The following is a 22,412-nucleotide window of genomic DNA, read 5'->3' on the forward strand; positions in this document are numbered from 1 at the left end:
GGGGTTCGATCCCGCGACCTGCGGGTCAGCGGCAGAGTGCCTTAGCCACTAGACCACCACAGCGGGGCATCTAGAGACATACACAACATCTACGAAAGTTCATGGGCAAATATGGCCGAGAATATATTTAAGATCAATTTTAAAGTACATGCCCCATGACTGAGTGGGATGCAAAGCCCCTCACGACGCCGATATTAACGCAGGGGGAGTGTAAACAAACCTACGTCACAAGTTGATGTCGGCTGTTTGCTTGGCACGCACCCTACACTTGCGTTGCCTGCAATTTCCTCCTCTGTTACTGCGACTCCTCCGTGTCTGCTAGCTGTGGTGGGTGTCAGTGTGGCGCCCTCTAGCGCGTGGCGGCCGTGTCACAGTTTTAAGTGGTCACGTGGTGAGCTGTGTTCGCCTTCCTAGCAGAACACGCTTTTTGACAAAGTGCTACAAGCACACTTGCTTGGTAGCCATGACGCCATAAATAATCATAAATTTTGTGTAGCAGGCTGGCATTCGTTATGCTATCCTTCGTCATTCTTAGATGAAGCGTGGTATTTGCTACACACTTGCAAACAATTTTGTGCTAATTTTGATGCAGTGGCTGATGACAAGGAATTATGCCTGAAGTGGGCATGTGCCAGAGTTAATAGGTGAACAAGAACAAGCTTTTGTAACGAGTTGGAGCACTGGACGACCCACTAATTGTGGGATTCGCATTATGTGATGCCTGGTTGTTCCTTTGCAGTTCTAAAGTGCTTTATCACTCATACTGACACGATTCCTTTCCAAAAAGGATTTTTTTTTTTTGTCTTATTTCGTGTGATTGTGGTTACGGGCAGCAGCGGCAGATAACTACGACGGCACATGCAATCCTAGTTGTGACCTCATAACAGCTATTACTGCAAAAATAACCATCGTGCACACGAGGTTTCCAGCCGTGATAAGTGGGTCATAAGCTACCTCTTGCAACAAGAAAAACAGGGTGCAAAATTTTTGTACACCTTTAATAGACCAGAACAGGAAGAAACTTCTGTACCTTCATAAGGAATAATTATGCCGTTTCTTCCTGTAACCTACTGTTCATTTTGCTGGGGTGTGCAAATTATTCAAGATTTTCACAGCATTCCAAAATTGCATGATAGTGGCAGATCTCTTGAAGTGAAGTAGTACTTCGGCCACACTATTCATTTCAGGCACTGCTGTGCCACATACCAAACACCAAAAAAACGCGAACACTGGTAATGCTAGCATACTGCATTATTCGTGCCATGCTAGGGAAAAAAAACAGGAATGTCTTACACTTTCTGTGATGTCTATGGCATTACAATTGCACCTGTCAGAAAACGAACCAGAGCACCCCAATAAATGTTGCACTATATACTGGACGTCTTCTAAATTTCCCAATTGCACTGTTTTGGCCGGTGAGGCATGATTATCCATGCATGTCGCTGAAAGGAACAAGGAGTAAAAGAAGAAAAAAAAAATGGAAATGCTCCAAGGAGAAAGAGTAAATCTGACCTACTGTATCATGGCGATGTCAACTATATATATATATATATATATATATATATATATATATATATATATATATATATATATATATATATATATATATATATATATATATAAACACCCAACAGTTATGGCCCTTCTAAATGCAAAAAAAATAGAGTGGTTTCTAACTGAATAGCTGAAATACCAGCTCATTAGAGGCAACCAACAGGAATATTCTCTCAGTAGAGAAATGAGATCCTACCACCAATGTGCATTCCAAAAGTCCGTTCTGAATGCACGAGATGAACAAGCTTCACAAGTTTCATCGAAAAAGCATGGAAGAAATCTGAATGTAAAGAAACACTGAGGAGTAAATCCTCAAAGGGGGTTTGGGGCACTTTCTGAAAATGGTCGGGAAACGTTGCCGATCGAGGCTACCGCGAACACGGGAGCCAGTTATTACAGCACAGCACCACGGCAGGGAATTAACAATTTCGTTTCCAAGCCAGCAGAAAATCGATCGCATTCTGCGCGGACGATGGGAGGGACGCGGCCATCGACCGAGCCATTTTATGATCAAGAGAAAAAAAAAATCTCAAATAATTTTTATTGCGCTTTCCGAGCTTCATAAACAAAATGTATACATGTGCCTACCTTAAGAAGCTCTGAAGAAGTTTATCTAAGTACTTCCGGTTTCGATTAGCGGAGTCGTCTGCTTCAACACTTACATTCTCGTGCGTTCGTGCGATGCAGTGCCGGGCATCCTGCACATACTTCCACCCACGCCATCTTTGTGCTGTAGTAGCGCGCTCGTGTCTTCTCACATCATTACAACGGTATTCACCGGTCAACATCGTGGTTCCCTAAACCGCCAGTGTACTTGCCAGCGCACGCTTGCTCGCCCTTTTTCACCTCGCCAGTTTCGCGCCTCGGCCAACATCGCGTGATCTATCGAAACCGCTTCGAAAATCGCAATCAGTATTCTGAACTACCACCCGCCGATCAAGCTAGCGTTAAAAAAAAAAAAAAAAAGGCCCATTTTCACGTTTTCATGGCGCTCGGGCATACACGACAAGCGATCGTGCACGACCGCCTGTATCGACGCGCGCCGATCACGCGGCCTTGGATCGTGCTGCGTGGTTACTGCGACCGACACGGGGTGTCGCCACACGCCAGTGAAGTTGGACTGAAACGTTTAAGGCACTGACGGGCGCTAGATTTTCGACTAGTAAATCTGCCCCTTTCATTTGCTCCACTTCAATTCACGTCGCAATTATAAAACACTACAGTCATAGACACAAATTAACGCATATCACATAACTTGACCGATTCGCGTATTCAAGTGGCATCAAGTAAGCAAACTCTAGAGGTGTACCACAACTGAACTATAAAAAAAAAAAAAGGCTGCAAAGGTAGCAGCTAAAAGGACACTAACCTATATCAAGTAAATAAACATAGATGTGCTTCAAATCGATTGCGCACATTTTCCCGACTGATACCTTGTGTCAGGGAGAGGGGAGGAGAGTTCTTGTTTGGGGCCCGGAGTGACTAGAGCCGGGTGCAAGCCGTGAGGCATGATACTTGAAGGCAGTAGAGGAGGGTTGATCCTGGGCAAAGGCGGCGCGTAGCTACTGCCTCCCCTGAAGCCCCCGGAAGCCATCGGGGGCATTGGGTACATGCCAGCAGCTGCTGAGTGCCTGCAAACGACCAATGAACGAATTCCATACATGCAGGCAACATGACTTGGCACAGACGCCACATTCAATTTTACCACCACAAGAAATGGCAGATTGGCACCGGGGCACATCTGCTCAGAATGTCCATGAATAAACAGTGCGCCTGAAACCTTCCATGGGCAATGTCATGCACAATAAGAAATAAAGTGAGAAATTAATTGTAGTCATATTAGGCAGCTTTCGGCAAACTGGGGGTTTCAAAAAATAAGGTGTTGACAAAAAGCACAGACAAAACGAGCCTTGTCCATCACGCCTAGCGATTCTGCAACCAAGTAATGGAAAAGTCGCATTTGGGTTGATGTAGCTGCAAACATTCGATGTAACACCACAGAGAAGAGAAAACCTTTGGTCAGGTTGTCCACTTTTCCCCTCGGACCAACGCACTGGTTTGTGATACGCTTTAGTTTGGGTAGAGGTTAAAAAGCATGAATTTCTTTAATCCATTCAACTAACACCAACCAACCACAACAATTTCTCGGCATACATGTCAAACACATCATTTCACACTGGCCCTGACCGGTAGCTTTTCTAGCAGCCTGCTCTCTTACTTTATTATTAGTTTGTAATAATTTCCTTATTCATTACTGTACAAAACTGAACCCTATTAAAGCAAATCAGTTGCAAAAAATCTTTTGTGAAAATTAACATGACCTATTTGCAGTGCAAAGCGACGCAGAAATCCATACAGATTTTTCCGAAAGTAAAAAGCTCCTCAGTTGACAAAACAATCTTTGCTGGTCGGAGGCTTGAACCAGAACCAACATATTTTCAAGGTGATCATTCAACCTATTGAACCAATCAGGAAGGCAGCAATTAATAGCACAGGGGTAAATTAACCAGCCACTTTAAACACATGGACACTGGATATGCCATAATATTGGCCAACCAGGGTTTTGTAAAGGTGACACGACAATAGACTACACTATTGTGCTGATGATGGGGAAATGTGTGTAATGTAACCAACAACTATATATATATATATCCTTCATAAATTATGAGACAGCCTTTTATTCCGTCAAAACCTTAACAGTCATGCAGCCATTATGAAATCAGGGTGTAGATGAACCGTATCTGAAAATACAAGAAGACATCTGCAGAGGATCGGAGCCACAATAGTCCTCCCTCCCAAATAAAGCAAATTAAGCAATACAATCCAAATGATAGCATAAAGTAGTGAGAATAAGAAACAGTTTGGGATAAGAGTCAATGAATATCCTAGTAACCTGTGATTCACTAATAGCACTGCCTTCCTAAGTAACTGGCGGATGAAATAAAATGCCTCAAATACCTGGTGATAAATGACAGTGCACCCGTATCCCTCAGGAGAGAAGTATTTAACTGCACCTTCCCGGCATTTACCTACATAATCATAGTGTTTTGAGACGTAAAACCACAAATAATATTATTACTTATTATTATTCTTCCTTATATTAATTACCGTTTATAGGTAGCGAGGGAAAAAAAGTGTATGTGAATGGCGCGAAATCACAGCCGGTTAAAAAAAAAATACCATTTTTTTTCTGTTTCTACCTACCTATCTCGGCAATAAATACTTTTTGAGCCACTGCTGCTGCATTCAAAAAGTCTCAATAGTCAGTCAAATCGACCACATGGTAGAGTGTCGCGACGGCACAAGTTTTCGCGCGATTTCTGTGCTCAATCGGCTACTATAGCGCAATGCAACGCCAACTGAACTATGCAACCGGATTCCGGTATCCCTTGGCGTCGCCCACAAGCCGTGCGCCAAATGCTTTACGAAAATACTCCCAGATGGCGCCGCCGATGCACGCTAGAGCAAAAGGGAATTGGCCGCACACGAACCGGCGCTAAACCGCACCACCGGCCGCTGCACTGCACGATGGCTGCGCTTTTTTTTCTTTTCTTTTTTTTTTTGCGACACGCACAACAGCAACCTTTTCTTTTGAAAAGAAACAGAAGGTGCAACACCCATGACAAAAGCACCGTTTTAATGTTTCCTTGATATATATATATATATATATATATATATATATATATATATATATATATATATATGTATATATATATATATATATATATATATATATATATATGCAGGCATGATGGTTGAGTGGCCTTAGCGTTGCATATAGTCAAGTAGATCCTCCGTGAGCGGTCACAACGTGGTTTATTTCGACGTTTCAATTTCGACGTTTCGGCCTAGAGTCTAGCCTACTCTAGGCCGAAACGTCGAAATAAACCACGTTGTGACCGCTCACGGAGGATCTACTTGACTATATATATATATATATATATATATATATATATATATATATATATATATATATATATATATATATATATATATATATATATATATATATATATAATCTTAATGAGATAATAAGATCAGGCAATAATGTCAAGGAAAGTATGGTGGAAGTTATTAGACCTAATTGTAATGTAACTGTGAAGAAAGAAAAGCGGGCGAAAAGATAACTTGCCATGGGCGGGAACCATACCTGCGACCTTCGAATGACGCGTTTGATGCTCTACCAACTGAGCTACCTCGGCGGCTATCCACTTTATTGGGTATATATGTGACTTAAACGGGGGAATGCCAGTCAGCGCCACCTGTAGCTATGAAGCGAGTGTGGCACACTTCTTTTGCATATATATATATATATATATATATATATATATATATATATATACACAGTAATTACACACTCCCGCTCGAGCAAATCCGTTTAACATCATTAAAAAGACAAAAAGAGTCTGAAGAAGGCGTAATCATCAAATCGCGGGTGTCTTTTTTTTTTCTTTTTTACAAGAGTACGCAAGACCCACGAAGATTGTTTGCTAGGCGATCCAGTAAATGAGTATTGACGTGGCCAGCCCGAAGAACGGCAAGACGAATGCCAACGTTTCATTAACAAAAGCAACAAACGCAACGAAAGATAAATATTGATTTACATGTTTACTTGCAATTCACGATAATATACCGTTTGCGCGCAAACACGGACACAAGAAAGGCGCAACTTTCTGTCGTCTTAAGAATATTTACAATACAAACAGTGTCCATGTGGGGATAATTTTAGCGTAACACATCACCCCCGTCGCGAAATGTTTAATTGAATATTTTACCTCAATTTTCTCATGTTTTAGTAAACCTATGATGGTGAAATTAATTGGAGTTCTCATGGTACAATTTGTAAATCTAGACCACTTCACTGTTGCACTCTGGGAGGAGGAAGGAAAGGCAGGATGGTCAACCAGACGAGCGTGCGCTTCGCTATCCTAATAGGGAGATAGAAAGAAGGAAGCATAAAAAAAATCGCATGAGCTTAAACAACACTGCTGTGTTCCGTGGATATAAGGACGCAGGAAGTCAGGCGTGTCAAATTCCACTGTAGATAATCATTCCTACACTGAAGGCTTGTATGTGCTGGGACATAGAACATCCAGTCAAGCCGTTGCAGAGATCGACGAACACGCGAAGTGCGTCTAACGGTGACTGAAGCACAATGACAACTGACTAGTCTTCGGAGAACTTGTTAGTCAGAGATTCAGTGTTCAGTGTTGCCGATGTGCATTGTTCTGCGTGTCGTTGCGATTTTGGCCACGTAGGCAAACTGTGTAAATCTGCTTTCCTCGGCGTTCTGGTCTGTACCGGCCGTCGCCGATCTATGTATAATTTGATGTGGTTTTGGCAATGTAAGTCAAGCGGCGTCTAGAGCAACCATGTTTTTTTTTTTAAATGTACAGTCAAAATAGTTCATTTTGGTGTTCCTTTAAAGTACCCCAGGTGGTCAAAATTTCCGGAGCCCTCCAGTATACGGCGTGCTTCGAATATATCGTGGTTTTAATTAGTTAAATCGCAGAATCCAACAAGTTAAATCCCAATAACAAGTTAAATCCCAGAACCCAACAAGTTAAATTCAAATAACAACAAGTTAAATCCCAGAATCCAACAGAACGCATTGGCACGCGGTAGCGTCTTTAGGCCAGCCTAAGTGGCTGTGTAGAAGGCTGCGCCCTCTCTCCCCTTACACTCTCTCAGCAATCACGTGATGCCGTTGGGGAAGGAGATTCTGCAGACGCGCGATAAACACACGTGCTCTCGCTCTCCAACGGGCGTTCCGGAAGAGCAACTACTGCAGTGAATTCATGGTGCGCTCTACTGGCGAGAACGCGTTAACAGCGGGCAAGGTGCCCGTGATGAGCGGAACTCAAGTCGACTCATGCGCGGCTTCCGTTTAGTGGGAGATAGTGTAATGTTTCTTTCTTTCTACGAAATGAGCTCTTTAACGCTGTCGCGTTAAAAAGCACCCAAACGACATGGGCGCAGAGAACGTGACCACGAGAACCACCAGCCCCGCTGTGACTTCCGAGCACGAGAAAACAAAGGGTACTGCCCACACGACAACATCAAAATTTCGCGAAACTTCAACCTTTAACTGTGTACTTATAGCGGCAACTACGATGCCGCTATAAATAAATAAATAAATAAATATTTATTTATTTATAAATCATTTCAATCATCGTCTTTTATATGTGGTGATCGAAAACGTTCCGCAACAGTTTTTTTTCTTTAGAAAAAAAAAGAAGGGTGCACTCAAATTTGCGTCATTTCTGAGTTACTTTTCCAGCTTATCTCAAAATGAAAGCGAACTTCTTATGTTCCCCTGGCTGTGAGCGCACCAGAAGAGAGAGAGAGAAAGAGAGAGATGCGAACAATCTTTCTCTCCAATAACAGTTGGAAATGATTTTCGTTCTGTCATCGCTCCAATGCTGCCTGGTCACCATGCAAGTTCGCGTCATCCATCCGATCGTACACCGCCCGGTTGCTCCAATGCCTATGATGGAATCCTTTAATAACGCTCCCCGTGTCGCTAATTAGAGACCAGGGCCGTATAAATGTTCATTCTCACTGTGCGCACGACAGCGCACTTTGTTTCTGACACTAACAGCTGCAGCTTCGGTCTTACACGTTCCACCGAAAGTGGCTCGCTTCCGTTGAGTGTGAAAAAGAAGTGCGTGCGGAGAAGGGCCCTAGGTAGTTCGCGCGCGCCGCCGCTTCATTCGTCGCTGCGCTCGTGCTTCGGGCCAGCTGCGGCGCGGCACGAGCCGTTCTTTTGCGACAACAGCTACGCACAGGAAACGCCCTTCGAACAGCCACTATTCACTGTTGAGCGCACCCTAAAGCAGCGGCAACGACTCTCCGGGGCGGGCTATTTTCGGAGCAACAGACAAGCGGCTGGCCCAGAGAGCGAAAAGAAGCACGCGGACGACTTGGCTGTCATACCGCAATTTTCATTTATTTTGTTTTTTTTTTATATGAACTAATCCTCCAGCACAGCTACGGTCGGCGGCCAATCAACATCGAGAAGTTCCGGAGCCGCAACGCACCACAAGGACACTAGCACATGGCCTCGAACATATCCTTACCTTAAAGGGGGTACCTGCAATACTTTTCCAGCAGAAAACACCGCCGATCGGTGGTCGAAGCTCACGAGCGCACGCGAACCACACATATCGAAGTACGCGGCCTGGAAATTACGACTAATTTTCAAAGTCAGCGAGAAATCGTTCTCATCTTTCTGCAAACGATGTCACGTACCCAAATGACCCCGAATTCACGGCCATTGGCTGATTTGAGCATCGTGGGCTGCATAGGTACTGCGGTCGCCGCGAGAGGCCGCCATGTGCCCACGCACTCGCTTGCGATAACACTAAAAGTAAGCAGTGCATTAGAAAGAAAAAAAGTATGAAGCTCACGACGCGTGCGTCACGTAGCGTCTTACCCCCCTGACATCCCTCACTGCTACCAGCGCGCGTCCGTCGGTACGAGGGAACGCAAATACAGCGTGCGAGAAATTAACCCCGCTCGAACTAGACGGAGCGAAACTTCTGAAGCGGTATGAGGCAATATACTCCTTCAGCGAAGCCATTCAATGGTTACTTGGAAAAGCTTCGCAGGGCACACTTGAGAAATAAACAAAGACGCTAAAGCGAAACAATGAGTTGTTTTAGATCGATAAACTGCACTCTGAGAACTCCAAGTTTCACTGTCATAAGTTCATTATTAGCGGAGAAAATCAAGGTTGAAGTTTCATTTTTAAATTTCGCGCCATAATATCTGGCGCGTGACGTCAGGAATTCCACAACGTATTTATCATATTGTCGCAACATAGGCTCGATGAAACTTTCTGATACTTCGAATGCTAAGTCGAAGGCACCCGCCGATGGCAATGTACTTCAATTTTATCGATTAGAAGGAGGTCCGTAGGGTCCAGTAGACGCCTTCAAATTTTATGACGTCACAGTGTCTGGTGCGGGAATCTCAACGTGGCCTCACCAATCACACTTCCTTTCCGCACGTTTTCTCGCTTACCAACTGCCGTGCCGCGGTAATAGTGGTGTTTTTGATATTGTGAAATTGTACTTCGATTGATTAATATGTGGAATTTAACGCCCCAAAACCACCATGTGATTATGAGAGACGCCGTAGTGGAGGGCCCCGGGAATTTCGGCCACTCGGGGTTCTTTAACGTGCACCCGAATCTGAGCACACGGGCCTTCAACATTTCCGCCTCCATCGGAAATGCAGCCACCGCAGCCGGGATTCGATCTCTGCGGGTCAGCAGCCGAGTACCTTAGCCACTAGACCACCGCGGCGGGACGTGAAATTGTACTTCAGTAATACACGAAAAGCATTTTGCTCTTTAGCGTCCCTTAAAGAGACCAACTGACAACGCACAATTTGGCGAATTCGTTATAATGGGGAACACCGTCGGGTGAAACAAATCTGCCGCCACTCATTGGACATGCAACGTGAAAATTTATCGGACCAAAGTGACCGCAGACGCCTACCGGTCTGGGAGCCCTGGACGACCATGCAAAGGTGCGCTTCCGAAAACTTTGCTCGCATAGCCTAAGGCAGATCGGTCACGCCACGGCGACGCCTTTAACAGCAAGAAGCTAGTGGAAGCTATGTCCTAGTTGCATTTTTTCTTCGTTACTTGCCCACTATGGTACGTTTGCCATCGTATGCATAACCACGGTACACTTCGCCACCGTATAGGCGCAAAGCTCATACTGCGCATGTCAAAGTAAACGGCATTAGTAAATGCCAGCTTATGATTCGCCTATTAAACTATACACTATTCGTCTCGATAAACCTACAACACGCAGTGGCTCTAAACGCACCGAAGCACTCCGCATGAACGGTCCAGAGACAGCCTGGAACTCCGATCCACGATACGGCAAAAGCTGGGCCAAACTGCGCTCGCACGAAGGGAGGAGGGTTCACCGCCCAACGGAGAAGGGACCACGAGGAGCGAGAAGGGAAAAAAAGAAAGAGTGCAGCGTAATGACATCGGGATGTAATGTAAGCGGATCGGCTAGCGTTTAACAACGCCGGCAACGACGCCCGACACGGGCTGGAGGACGGCGCATGCAAATCACGACCGGAGCCCTAGCCCGACTGCGCAGACTCCTCCTTTCGCGAACGTCGACCCCATCACGTGGGCGCACAGGGTGCAACGCCAATTGGTCGACGCGACGCAGGCCCAGCCTCCCGTGTTCATCAGAGCACGGAACCAATCGATAGCGGCCGCCCAGCGAATAACTTCCGCCTCGGCTTCCGGTTTCAGAAGCGCAACACGCACTCCGTGCAACGGCTCCGACGTGTCGACGCCATGCCCACCGATCCGAGAGTCCAGAGCAGGTATACCCCCACTTCCGATATCCGAGAAATTCGGAACCTCGGACAACGCCGCAGTGGGCAGCGGAAGATAGCACTATACCAAGTACCGGGCCGTGCTACCTTCCTCCGCTGACGGACGCTTTGCGTGCACGGTTTACCTGCTAAACGCGTTTATTTAGTGTTTATTTTGTGCCTATTACGTCTCGGCAACTGCTCAGCAGCACCGCTCAACAGCGTATAACAACACGTTAAAACCACATGGAACGTGCGGTAGCCGGCTCTCTCTGTCTCCTTTAATATATATATAGCAATGCACTCACTTTCACGGATAAAAACTGGCCATTTATTTCCTTCGAGTCCAGCATAGAACATCTGGATGCGGGTCGCAGAAACCAGTACCACGAGCACTAAATGTGTGCTTTTCTGTGTGCGCGATCGAAGTCCCAAGCGTTCAGGACAAGGGGAGCGTCGTACACAAAGTGCTCCGTTGTAACAGTGTCATGGGTAAACAAATCGTCACTCCCACTTGCCCCGCAGAGTTGTACGAATCGGTACCGCAAAGACGAGGGCTGTGTCGCAACTGCAGGCCCAGGTCGAACACACAAAAGGGTGAAAGAAGTCAAGCACGAATGAGGGCGAAACTAGAGCAGTTGTTCTCAGCCATGAATGTTTCGGGGATACTTTGGGGACCTGCGGAAGTGATTGAAGAAATTCTTGCAGCAAGAAAAAGTGGTGTTCATGAATTGATTGATTGACGTGTGGGGTTTACCGTCCTAAAACCACCACATGAATATGAGAGACGTCGTACTGGAGGGCTCCGGAAATTTCGACCACCTGGGGTTCTTCAAAAATGCAGCCGGGATTCGATCCCGCGACCTGTGGGTCAGCAGCCGAGTACCTTAGCCACTAGACCCCCGCGGCGGGTCAGGGGTTCCATAAATTAATGCAACATGAAGCGTGAACAAGGTGTCTTCTTTCTACCTGGCAAAGAACGGTCAGAGTGTCCCGCCAATTGAATATCAACAATTTACCGATTAATCGTCCGCTTTACAGCCACATGTTTCTAGCTGCGTTTGCTTTTCGGGCATACAAATCAGGTAAAAACATGCTAAGCATACATCCTAGGAAAACTGCAACAAAAGCTTTACAGCCACCCTCTTTGAGAAATGGAAACCATAAATCAGCTTTGCTGCCATGCAAAACTGCCACGTGGTGCAGCATTTCAAAAGTTAGAAGGGGCCGCTGTCAAGGAACATAGTGAAGCTCCAAAAAAATTTATTTTTCCTCCCAGAACATAGGTTTGGCGGACCACCTGGGATTCCAAGATCCAAATTTAAGAACTACTGTTGCAGAATTTCGAAGTAGAAAATATTCCGTGCCACATGCGCGAATAAATTGACCGCCGCTGATGCTGAGCGCATTTTTCTCAATTTCGGCCTCAGCCGTCTCTGCAACCTCCGCATGTACAGTCATCAGCAATCTTGATACGAAACGCTCCACAGCGTGTCCTGAAGCAGTCTGATTGACGCTAACGCAGCCAACGTTACTAGATCTAGTAACGTTGAATCTAGTAATAATAATCTAGTAACGTTGAACGCAGCGTAGCATGCCGACATATCCAAGCATCTCGGGACACCACCGCTTCGCGTTTGGCATCAGTCAAAGTAGTCCGGGTCAAAAGTGTGTGCGTTCGCATTAAGCTCAGTGACGACTGTACATTCCAAGAAGGTACAAAATACGTCGAAAAACAGCATGCAGGTCGGTCGTTGTCGGCAGGGCAATTGCCGCCTTTGACGACACTAATAAGCAAATACTGTATACAGAAGATACATCTTAGGACGGTATTACCGATAAGAGGATACCGTAAGATCTTGCGTAATTTCAAAAATGAAAAAAAAAGGAGGGAACTAAGCACACTTTGGCACACGCGCACGTGTGCCTAGAATGAACAAATAAACATCCCGGAACGAGAGAGAGAGAGAGAGAGAGAGAGAGAGAGAGAGAGAGAGAGAGAGAGAGAGAGCATTTCGACACGCTGCTACTTGCCCAACGATATTGGCACATTCCGCAGCACCAGAAGCGACGAAAACAACACGCTTAAATTGTGTCCCAGGACCCCTTTAATTAATAAGCAGCCACGGCTTGCGCGCGTCAACATGGCGGCCAAAGGTACTTCAGCTAAATTGCGCAGCGTGTTCAGCAGTTCACCGCTCCCCGACAGCAAAATCCGGTTCGTAAAGCATCAAAAAGTAATTATACAGTTGCCAATGCATATTTGAAAAATGTTCGCCGTACTGAGGGTGTAGATTATATTCTGTCCTGCAACAAACCCTTCCTCTTTATTAACATTCGAATTTCGCTTTCTCGTTTTTTAGGTCGCCACGAAGACCCGCATGTGGCCGCCACTAGAGCTGCTATACACCCAAGTGCCGAGCTGCTATACACCCAAGTGTCGACTGAGGAAGAAAAAAATAAAAAATGAGGACCTTTCAAAAACCTCCCATGCAGTGATAAGAGCACAACAAAATATGAACAAGTCGAACGGGGCCTCTATGGCGCAGCAGCACTTCCACGTTTTCAAAAACTGACGAGTGTGAATGCATAATAAGGTATCCAGGGCTTGTAAAGTGTCAGGAGGAGAAAAAAAAAGGAATAAAAAACCACCACACGTTCGGGAAAGCAGCGGCAAGAGGCGCTGTGAAGGTAAGTACACTTCAAGTTCTTTTAAATGCGACTGCAGCTGGCGACAGTGTTTTCAGACAAGCTGTCACGCAACCTTCATATCGGCTCCCACAAAAAAAAGGCCCATGCAGTCATCGTGACGTCACTGAGCTCTAGATGAAGAGCACGTAGCTGTGTGACGTCACTAATGCGTGCGTATAGGCATATCCTTAAAGGGACACTGAAGGTGTATTATAAAGCGAATCGCGAATCACACCACACTATAAGCCTAGAACGAATTAAGGTCTCCACTATAGCAAGGTGAAAACAGTGACGTCACATGCGCAGAACATTAAGCACAGTTCTACGCAGTATAGAGATGGCGCTTTCATCGTTGAACCGTATACGACTGACATCACCCTCTAATACAGGCTTACAGAATTACAGATACAGAATTCTGTGTATACCGTTTACGTAAACTGTCTCACCGTGTTGCAACGCTAGTTCGAACGGAGTTTTTCGACTGAGGAGACAGGTGACAAATCATGATACATAAAGGGGCTCCATGAAAAGTCAATCGAGGATGACAACGGCAGCGGCTAAAATGCTACTTTGATTGATATGTGGGGTTTAACGCCCCAAAACCACTATATGATTATGAGAGACGCCGTAGTGGAGGGCTCCGGAAATTTAGACCACCTGGGGTTCTTTAACGTGCACCCAAATCTGAGCACACGGGCCCTAAAATGCTACTCGATGACCCCGTCTGTGAGAGCAATAAATGTGGACATCCCTATTGAAAATCCTGGGATGACGTATGCTGGAATCGTTGGTGGGTATGGTGGAAAGAATACTGGATATGGTGGAAGCTGTAGTGGTCAAAATGGCCGATAACGGCGAGAGTGGAAAAAATGGTGGCAGATGATGATGGTGGTGGTGGTGGTGGTGGTAGCTAGCCAATGGAGGCGACGGTGAAAAATGCCGGCTGATGGAGGCAATTCAAAACGTGTTTGGTGGATGGCTTGGTTAACAAGCTGGTTGACAGTGGTAGGATGAAAGCTTAGTGGACGAAGGTGGCATGATGAAAAAGCATATGACAGTACGTGAAATCACTTAATTATTCGTAGTGTTTCACTCCGGAATGTGCAGAGAAATATGCTTACGGTCGAAAAAAACCAACGCTGCTCATTACGCTTTCTAGCACGTTTTTTTTTTTCCTGGTTTCAACAACACTTCAAATTTTGTGGAGCGTAGAATGTGGCCGTGAATGTTTACATTTCGTGCACGCATACATCAGTTTGATATGCGTGAGGTGGTGCTTTGTTGTAATGTTTAGAAGACTAGAGGTGTCGCTGTGAACAGCGACAGTAAACGTGTTACATCGCCGCGCACTGGTCGAGAAATAAATGAACACAGCTCAGCCGTGGCATCATGTAACTTAACTAACGCATTTTTACTGTGTACGGTGTCCACGCAAGAAGCTACGAACGCGCTTCCAGCACTTCCAAACGTGCGCCTCCGCTCACCGACAGCCGCCGGTCGCACTCGCCGGCACTTCTCTGGCTCTTGCGAGAACACAGACTTGTCAATTCATATGCTTACTGAAACAATGTGATGTCATAATGTTTCCGGCGCACTGCATTAGTTTTGGCCAAGCTGTTACGTAGTTGTTGCTAACGCTAGAGCTACAGCAGTACGTTGGCACGACTACGCTGCACGTTGCGCGAAAAACATCACAAAACTAAATCATTGTGTGGGCGTGTCTATCGAATGAGCCTAGAGGCGTCATAAAGCCCGAGAAGATGTCGCCCTTTGGAACGAGCAAGAAACGGATATCAAACTTGACAGTAATTGCCGGTAAACTGTACCTGCTCCGCAGTCCACTTTTTGTTTTGTTTTGCGGTTGTGAATTGTAACAAAAAAAAAAAAACAAAGCACCGTTGCCATTATCGCAGTGGCAATCGTTACAGGCTGCAGTTGTTTCTGTTTAATAAATGTGCCCATTGTAGTAGCAGGTGCACATCCCGCCTATTTCGAGTACGCGACATACAAAACTGAAGCTGAATGCTGAGTTAGTAAGCTGACTAGTCATTTTACAGCAGTCTTTCCATATGTCGGCATGGCGCAATGGTATAGTGTGTTCAGTTTCCAATCTACGGTCGCTTTTTTTTTTACGGTTGCTTTCTACATCGCTTTCCAACAATTATTTTTTTTTTTTTGTTTAGTGGCAGCTCATCGCGGTGGTTCTGATGTCATTTCGCGCTCGAGCAATGCCGACACTCCATCCACCATGTGCCACTACACCGCGTGTGCCACCAATATTTCCAGCACCATAATCTACCAAAATGGTGGCTGGTGGAATCCACCATTCCTGTGGTCGACGTTTTTTTCAATAGGGATTGATTGATACGTGGGGTTTAACGTCCCAAAACCACCATATGATTATGAGAGACGCTGTAGTCGAAGACTGCAGAAATTTCGACCACCTTGGGTTCTTTAACGTGCACCCAAATCTGAGCACACGGGCCTACAACATTTCCACCTCCATCGGAAATGCAGCCGCCGCAGCCGGGATTCTATCCCGCGACCTGCGGGTCAGCAGCCGAGTACCTTAACCACTAGACCACGGCAGCGGGGCAGAGATGCGGGCAGAAAGACTCGACATGCTGGGCATTTTCTCGAGACACAGCCGTCGTGACAAAACGAAAGCGCCGTTATAAGCGGACGAAGGCCACCGAGAGCGAGCTACACGAGAGATTACAGCGCTGCCGTGAGGGTCGCATCAGCACGGGCGGCTTTCAACCACGCGCGAGGTGACCGAAACAAGCGCTCATCCGAAACGCTACCAAAGCACGACTGCTACGTTCGCGGGAAGCCCATGACCACAGTACTGCAGCACGTCCGAAGTTGGTTTTGTCCCAATTACACTCCTGCTAAATACACAACCTAGCCGCATTTTCAGCACGTACACTCAAAAAGGCAGGCCTGTCAGAATTCAAAGAAAACGAAAGAAGTCACGGACGCAGATAGATGGTCTCCTGGCCCGCTTGGCGTCAGTCAGCGCTGGGTGCCGCCCTTACGGCAAGTGAGGAACGCTTTTTTTTTTTTTTTGCCAGTTGGCGTGACGTAGCACGTGATCTTATATTACGAACTTGCAGCTGACCAATAATCCCTCGCATACCACCTGTACGCATCGAATCTACCAGAACGAGACACTATAACTCATTAATTAACCAAATATGTGAAAATTTAAGGGCTAGTTTACTTTGTTAGGCACGATATTACTGAGAACTAACGGACGATGACGCCGAGGTGAGTGTAGGGGATGGTATTAGAAGTAATGTAAACGTGAAGAAAGAAAAGTGGACGAAAAGATAACTTGCCCCCAGCAGGATCTGCACAAGTTATATTTTCATCCACTTTTTCTTTCTTCACATTGACATTACAATTACTTCTAATAACATCCCCTACACTTTCGTTGGCATCACTGTCACTTAGTTCAAATTAATGTCGTGCCTAACAAAGAAAACTGGCCCTAAAATTTGCACTTCCTTCCTTCATTCTGCAGTTACGTCAGACCACGCAGGCGTGGCTGTGACATATTCCGTAATTCGAAGGGCACAGAGGAAGATCTTTCGATCACCGTCACAGAGGAGGTCACGTGACGCGAGAAAAGGAAGCCAGGTATGACGTCATACCGCCGCCGTGAAACTTCAAATGAAAGGCGGGGTTATACCTGCCATTGCGCAAGTAGCGCTATTTGGCGAACTTCACTTGTTTGTCCGTGTTTCTGGAGAGAGGAGGGGGGTGTGGTGTAACCTACGCCATGCCTCTTCGCGGCTATTTCACCCAGAACTGCCAGAACCAAAATTGACAGTTACGTGTCGCCCTATGATGTTTTCACTCAGGTCATACGACTATTCCGCATACGAGGGAATCCGGAACCTGCGGTACTGCGCGTTTTCGGTACACTGTATACATTAGGGTACGAAACACACGTCGCTGCGACGGTAAAGGACTCACAATATATAATGCCTTTTAGCGATCAGGGTGCACAGGAAACTGGCGCTCGGCTCGTAGTTCGCACAGCACTTTCTGCCACGCGGGAGAGAAAGCGACGCGCAAACGACAGAGGCGCGCTCGCAGGCAGATTGGCAGGCTCGTATTTCTCGAGGCAGGCATCGCAGAGAGGGATGGCCGCGAGCAGTTTCGGATCGCCCCCGGCACACCAGGTGAGAAGGGGAAAAAAGCGCTGCAGAAGAGAGGCGCCATGGCGGCTTCACTGCACCGCTACGGAGCTCGGGGAGAAGCATCGCCTGCCAATTACCCTAACAAGCCAGCCACGCGTGCTCTGGGAGAGGGCACGGAAGAGAGGGATGTTTCGTGCGCCGCTCTCTCGGTGCGTATGCATCGACGGCGCACGCGCGCTGGCAGGTAGCGCGCGCGATGCTTCGGAATTCTGGAACGACGCTATTTCGGCAATCGATACCGCGTACCGGCAGCCGCCGGAGCGCGTTCGCCCAGCTAATTTGGCTGCACGAGAATTCAAAGACGGCGGAAAGAGGTCGAAAAGAAGGTTTCGCTTCTCAAGACAGAGGCCAGACGCCCCCTTTCTTTTTTCCCCTTCCTTTTAGGAGTGAAGGAGGGTTAAAAGTGAGGAACGAATGCGGCAGTCCCATTCAACAGACGTCGTCGCATTCCGAGTTTGATGAGCACCGCTCAGCGAAGCGGGCGCGCAAGTCATACGGAGGTTGGGTCTGATTGACTGATAGGGTAGCCCGTAGCCGCGCTGTGGTTATAATAAAGGAACGCCGTATAGGCCCGGGACTAACTTTCATCGCGTGGTATTTAAACGAAGCGCTAGCCTTGTGCGCGGTACAAGCGTGTTCGCATTCCGCCGCCGTTGCAGCAAATCGAACCAGCGACTTCAGGCCAGCCAAGAGCAGAAGTCCGCAACAACACAGCCAATGGCCCCAGTAGGTTGGATGAAGGTTCGATATAAGCATTCAGTCAGCAAAGTGGGCAGGCAGCAACTACGGAAGGAAACAAAAAATACAAAACTGTCTAGCAGCCACTCGGCGCTATCAACACGCAGGGCTATAAAGGACAGCGGGAGCAGTATACTACGGCAATAAGCGTCAAAATAGTAAAACAAAAAATCGAACGGTACAAGAGAGAGAGAGAGAGAGAGAGAGAGAGAGAGAAAACTTTCTCTAGTCACCGCCGCCGACCGGCTGAAAAATCGGGAGAGGGTGAAACGTGAGCAAACTGCACAGACTCGCGAAAGGGGTTGGCAGAAAACCTCAAAGAACCACGGAAGCGACGCAATGCCGCAGTTTTTTCGTCAACGCCGGCGGTCGGGAAATGATTGCAGAAGCGGGGGGAGGACCGACCGATACGCGCACCACGTACATGCAAGCAGGCCGCCGCTCGATGGCCGCGGCAAGTGCATCCGCGCGCTCCCGAGTCGGGAAGAGCTCTCCATTCGCTTAGGGTTGAGTGCTCGCCCGCATAGGATATTCCGCCCGCAGGCAAATTGAACGACAGCACCGCGGCTTCAAGTGGATATCCTCCCGTGCACCGCCAACCACCGCGAGAGAAAAGTGCACGTTTTTTTTGTTTTTTTTTGTTTTTTTTTCTCCGCTGCCCGAGCGCGCTTTCCCAGATCTTTTCTAAACGCGCCCGTGTGTTTGCCCGTCCTGTTAAAACTCCCTACCACCTCCCCTCGAATCTACACCCAGTGCGCGCCCTGAAAACGATGAAAGAAACGTACAAGTGGAAATGTCATTACACAAGCATAGTTGAGTACAATTACTTCCCGAAAGTTGGAGCGCTGACGTGAAATAAAAACAATAATAATCGAAAGAACAGACAGCTCACGCTATTTCGGGGCTTCCATGCACACGCGAACACTGATTGATTGATTGATTGATTGATATGTGGGGTTTAACGTCCCAAAACCACTGATGACTATGAGAGACGCCCTAGTGGAGGGCTCCGGAAATTTCGACCACCTGGGGTTCTTTAACGTGCACCCAAATTTGAGCACACGGGCCTACAACATTTCCGCCTCCATCGGAAATGCAGCCGCCGCAGCCGGGATTCTATCCCGCGACTTGCGGGTCAGCAGCCGAGTACCTTAGCCACTAGAACACCGCGGCGGGGCCACACACGAAGATTAATAATGAGTACACGCAACAGCAAAAGCTCGCGCGACACGAAATGTTCGAAAAGCCTATAGTTGTCGCTCTGTATGTGAACATATCCAAATGGATGTTCAAGCCAGTAGTTGCTATTGCAACATATAAAGTAACCAGCTATAGTAGAAGTATCAAGAACTGGTAGAGCGAGAATTCGCATATGTTTGGAATCCAACGTAACGTAAAAGTTGCCGACAGGTGTACAAACAGGTGGCATCATGATTTTCGTCAGAAATGCGCCAAATCAACGGAGATGCAAAGAAGAAAGAAACGAGCCATATGACCATGATTTATGCGCATGTACACAAACCGCAAAACAGAGGACCAGCGAAGAGTAAACGACCAAACGCGGCACTCGTTTCGTTGTATACTGCAGCGTTTCGCACTTTGTGCCTAAGATGTCCCAAGAAGCTTGGATTCCGATGATCATTCAGTGTACGAATGCGAGCACCTATACGCATATACAGTACAGCTGCGCAGTTCCAAACTGTACAGCAGGTAAGATTCTGATTGATTGATTGATTGATTGATTGATTGATTGATTGATTGATTGATATGTGGGGTTTAGCGTCCCACAACCACCATACGATTATGAGATACGCCGTAGTGGAGGGCTCCGGAAATTTAGACCACCTGGGGTTCTTTAACGTGCGCCCAAATCTGATCACACGGGTCTACAACATTTCCGCCTTCATCGGAAATGCAGCCGCCGCAGCCGGGATTCGATCCCGCGACCTGCGTGTCAGCAGCCGAGTACCTTAGCCACTAGACCACCGCGGCGGGGGCAGGTAAGATTCTGCTTAGTTGATGATGGAGGCTGTGCGCGTAGTGGCCAGGATGAAACACGCGTCTCTGATAAATTTCAGGAAGGACGCCATGTCACTACCTCCTTCATATACTCGCCCACTTTACACCACAGGCTAACCTGTCCATCTATTTCTTTATCTCTCTCTCAAATTTTTAACGGAAACGCAGCGGTGAGTGTCAAGACTTAACAGCGCTGACAGCACGTTTCTAGTTCCCATCAACTACTATGCCATCCATGGTAGGTTACTAGTCTGAATAGAGCAAAATGAAAAAAAAAGAAAGAAAATTTACAACGGAGGGTCCCATTCTTCACGAGGTAACAGTGTTAGTTCTATAGAATGAGGACAATGGCTTCAGCCTTGCGAGATATGCACGTGTAAATTTTGTCAGAAAATGTAAGAGCCGAACATGGCTTTGTTTCAGTTCTTAGACAGCACGTATTCGCAACTCAAATGAACATGAGAGGGCGCCGCGGAGTTGCAGCATGGCGGATTCACGGAGGTCACCGCGTCCGCTGTCGCTAACACAATTATCGAGTTTCCTGCAGTGTGAATGCACTTCGCGCTGCTTTGTAGAAGGGGAGCGGGTTGTTGACGCGGAGCATCTTATTTTAGTCGGCACCAGTGGTGCCACAAGCGCGAGCGGTGTTATTAAAGTGGTCGCGTTGTGTGTGTAATGCACATGGCGCACCGCGTCTCTGCGAAATTTGCTTGCATCGGGCGCCGCAGCGACATGTAGTCACTGGATACGATGGTCATTCAATAGGTTCGAGTGAACAAATTAACACTAGTGCCTCACCTAAAAAGAAGGAATCTGCTTGGCGATTCATTTTTCCTTCACGGGCGAAACCATACTATCGTGCTCCTACCGTATACGACTGGCGCTCTCGGACTGTTCGGACCTCACTACGCAGCATCCCTATGTTGCCGCTAAGTGCCGCATGAATTGCTGGAGCCGCGATATATAGTATAACGCAAACAGCTTAGAATACCGCACCGAGCCCATGCTGTCCGAGAAATGGAACACGTCTGGACGGCTTCTACGCTACGAGCCGCCACCTCGCGTCGAGAAGAAAAAACTGAAATAAACATAATTGTTGTATTTGTTTGCTTATTTCGTGTTGAAATCTAAAAAAATAAACGTTAGTCACATTGAGCGTCTGAAAAAGCGTCTGCTTGTGTGCAGACGACTATTTCAGCGAAATCCGATCTATCTGAGCGATTCGCTGATCCGCCATCTTGTTTGGACAGCAAATTAGCCTGCATCGTATTTGTTTCCGATGCCGTCTTCTCGGAGCTGTATATTTTGCCGGCTACGTGAGAATTGGAATGAAACTCATAGCATATTCGGGAATTGTGCCCCGGAGCAGTTCGCGGAGCAGTCCAGCATTTCCCCATAAACCAAAATGGGGCAGAACGCCCCGGTTCTTTGTAAGGGGCAAATGGAATACCAGCCGTTGCGCGTCGTCTGCTGATCGTCTGCTACGCGCGCGCCACGCAACGAACGCTGGGATTGCACAGCGTCGCTCCGGCGATTTTTTTTCGGAGCAACAACAACAACAAAAAGTGCCCCGACAGGGTGCGCCCTGGTTACCGAAGACGGTTAGTGCGCACCGGTGCGCTTTTCGAAAGATGGCATTAAGATGGCCGCCGTCGATTTAGCTGTCTACGGTGAGTATTGGAACACACCCCATGACTGCGCACGCGGAGCGGCGGAAGCAATCACGCATGCCGCTCTGCGCACGGTCCCCAACAACGCAACGCGCTTATATAGCCACACGGTGACACGGCGAATATCGTACAAGACGGTGCGCAAATTAGATAGACATCGCATATGTTACTTCGAATCAGA

General features: G+C 47.1%; 1 protein-coding gene across 3 annotated transcripts in view; it reads right to left on the minus strand.

The window, feature by feature from the left end:
• Positions 1–22,412, minus strand: part of pan (transcription factor pangolin) — a 230,040-nt gene that overhangs the window by 15,309 nt on the left and 192,319 nt on the right. For all 3 annotated transcript variants that reach the window (XM_037413461.2, XM_037413459.2, XM_037413460.2), the window contains one exon: positions 2,988–3,185. In XM_037413461.2, coding sequence (XP_037269358.2) covers positions 2,988–3,185 — 198 coding nt within the window. The remainder of the gene's footprint in view (positions 1–2,987; positions 3,186–22,412) is intronic.

This window comes from Rhipicephalus microplus, unplaced genomic scaffold, assembly GCF_043290135.1.
Source record: "Rhipicephalus microplus isolate Deutch F79 unplaced genomic scaffold, USDA_Rmic scaffold_49, whole genome shotgun sequence".
In the NCBI taxonomy this organism is placed as follows: domain Eukaryota; kingdom Metazoa; phylum Arthropoda; class Arachnida; order Ixodida; family Ixodidae; genus Rhipicephalus; species Rhipicephalus microplus.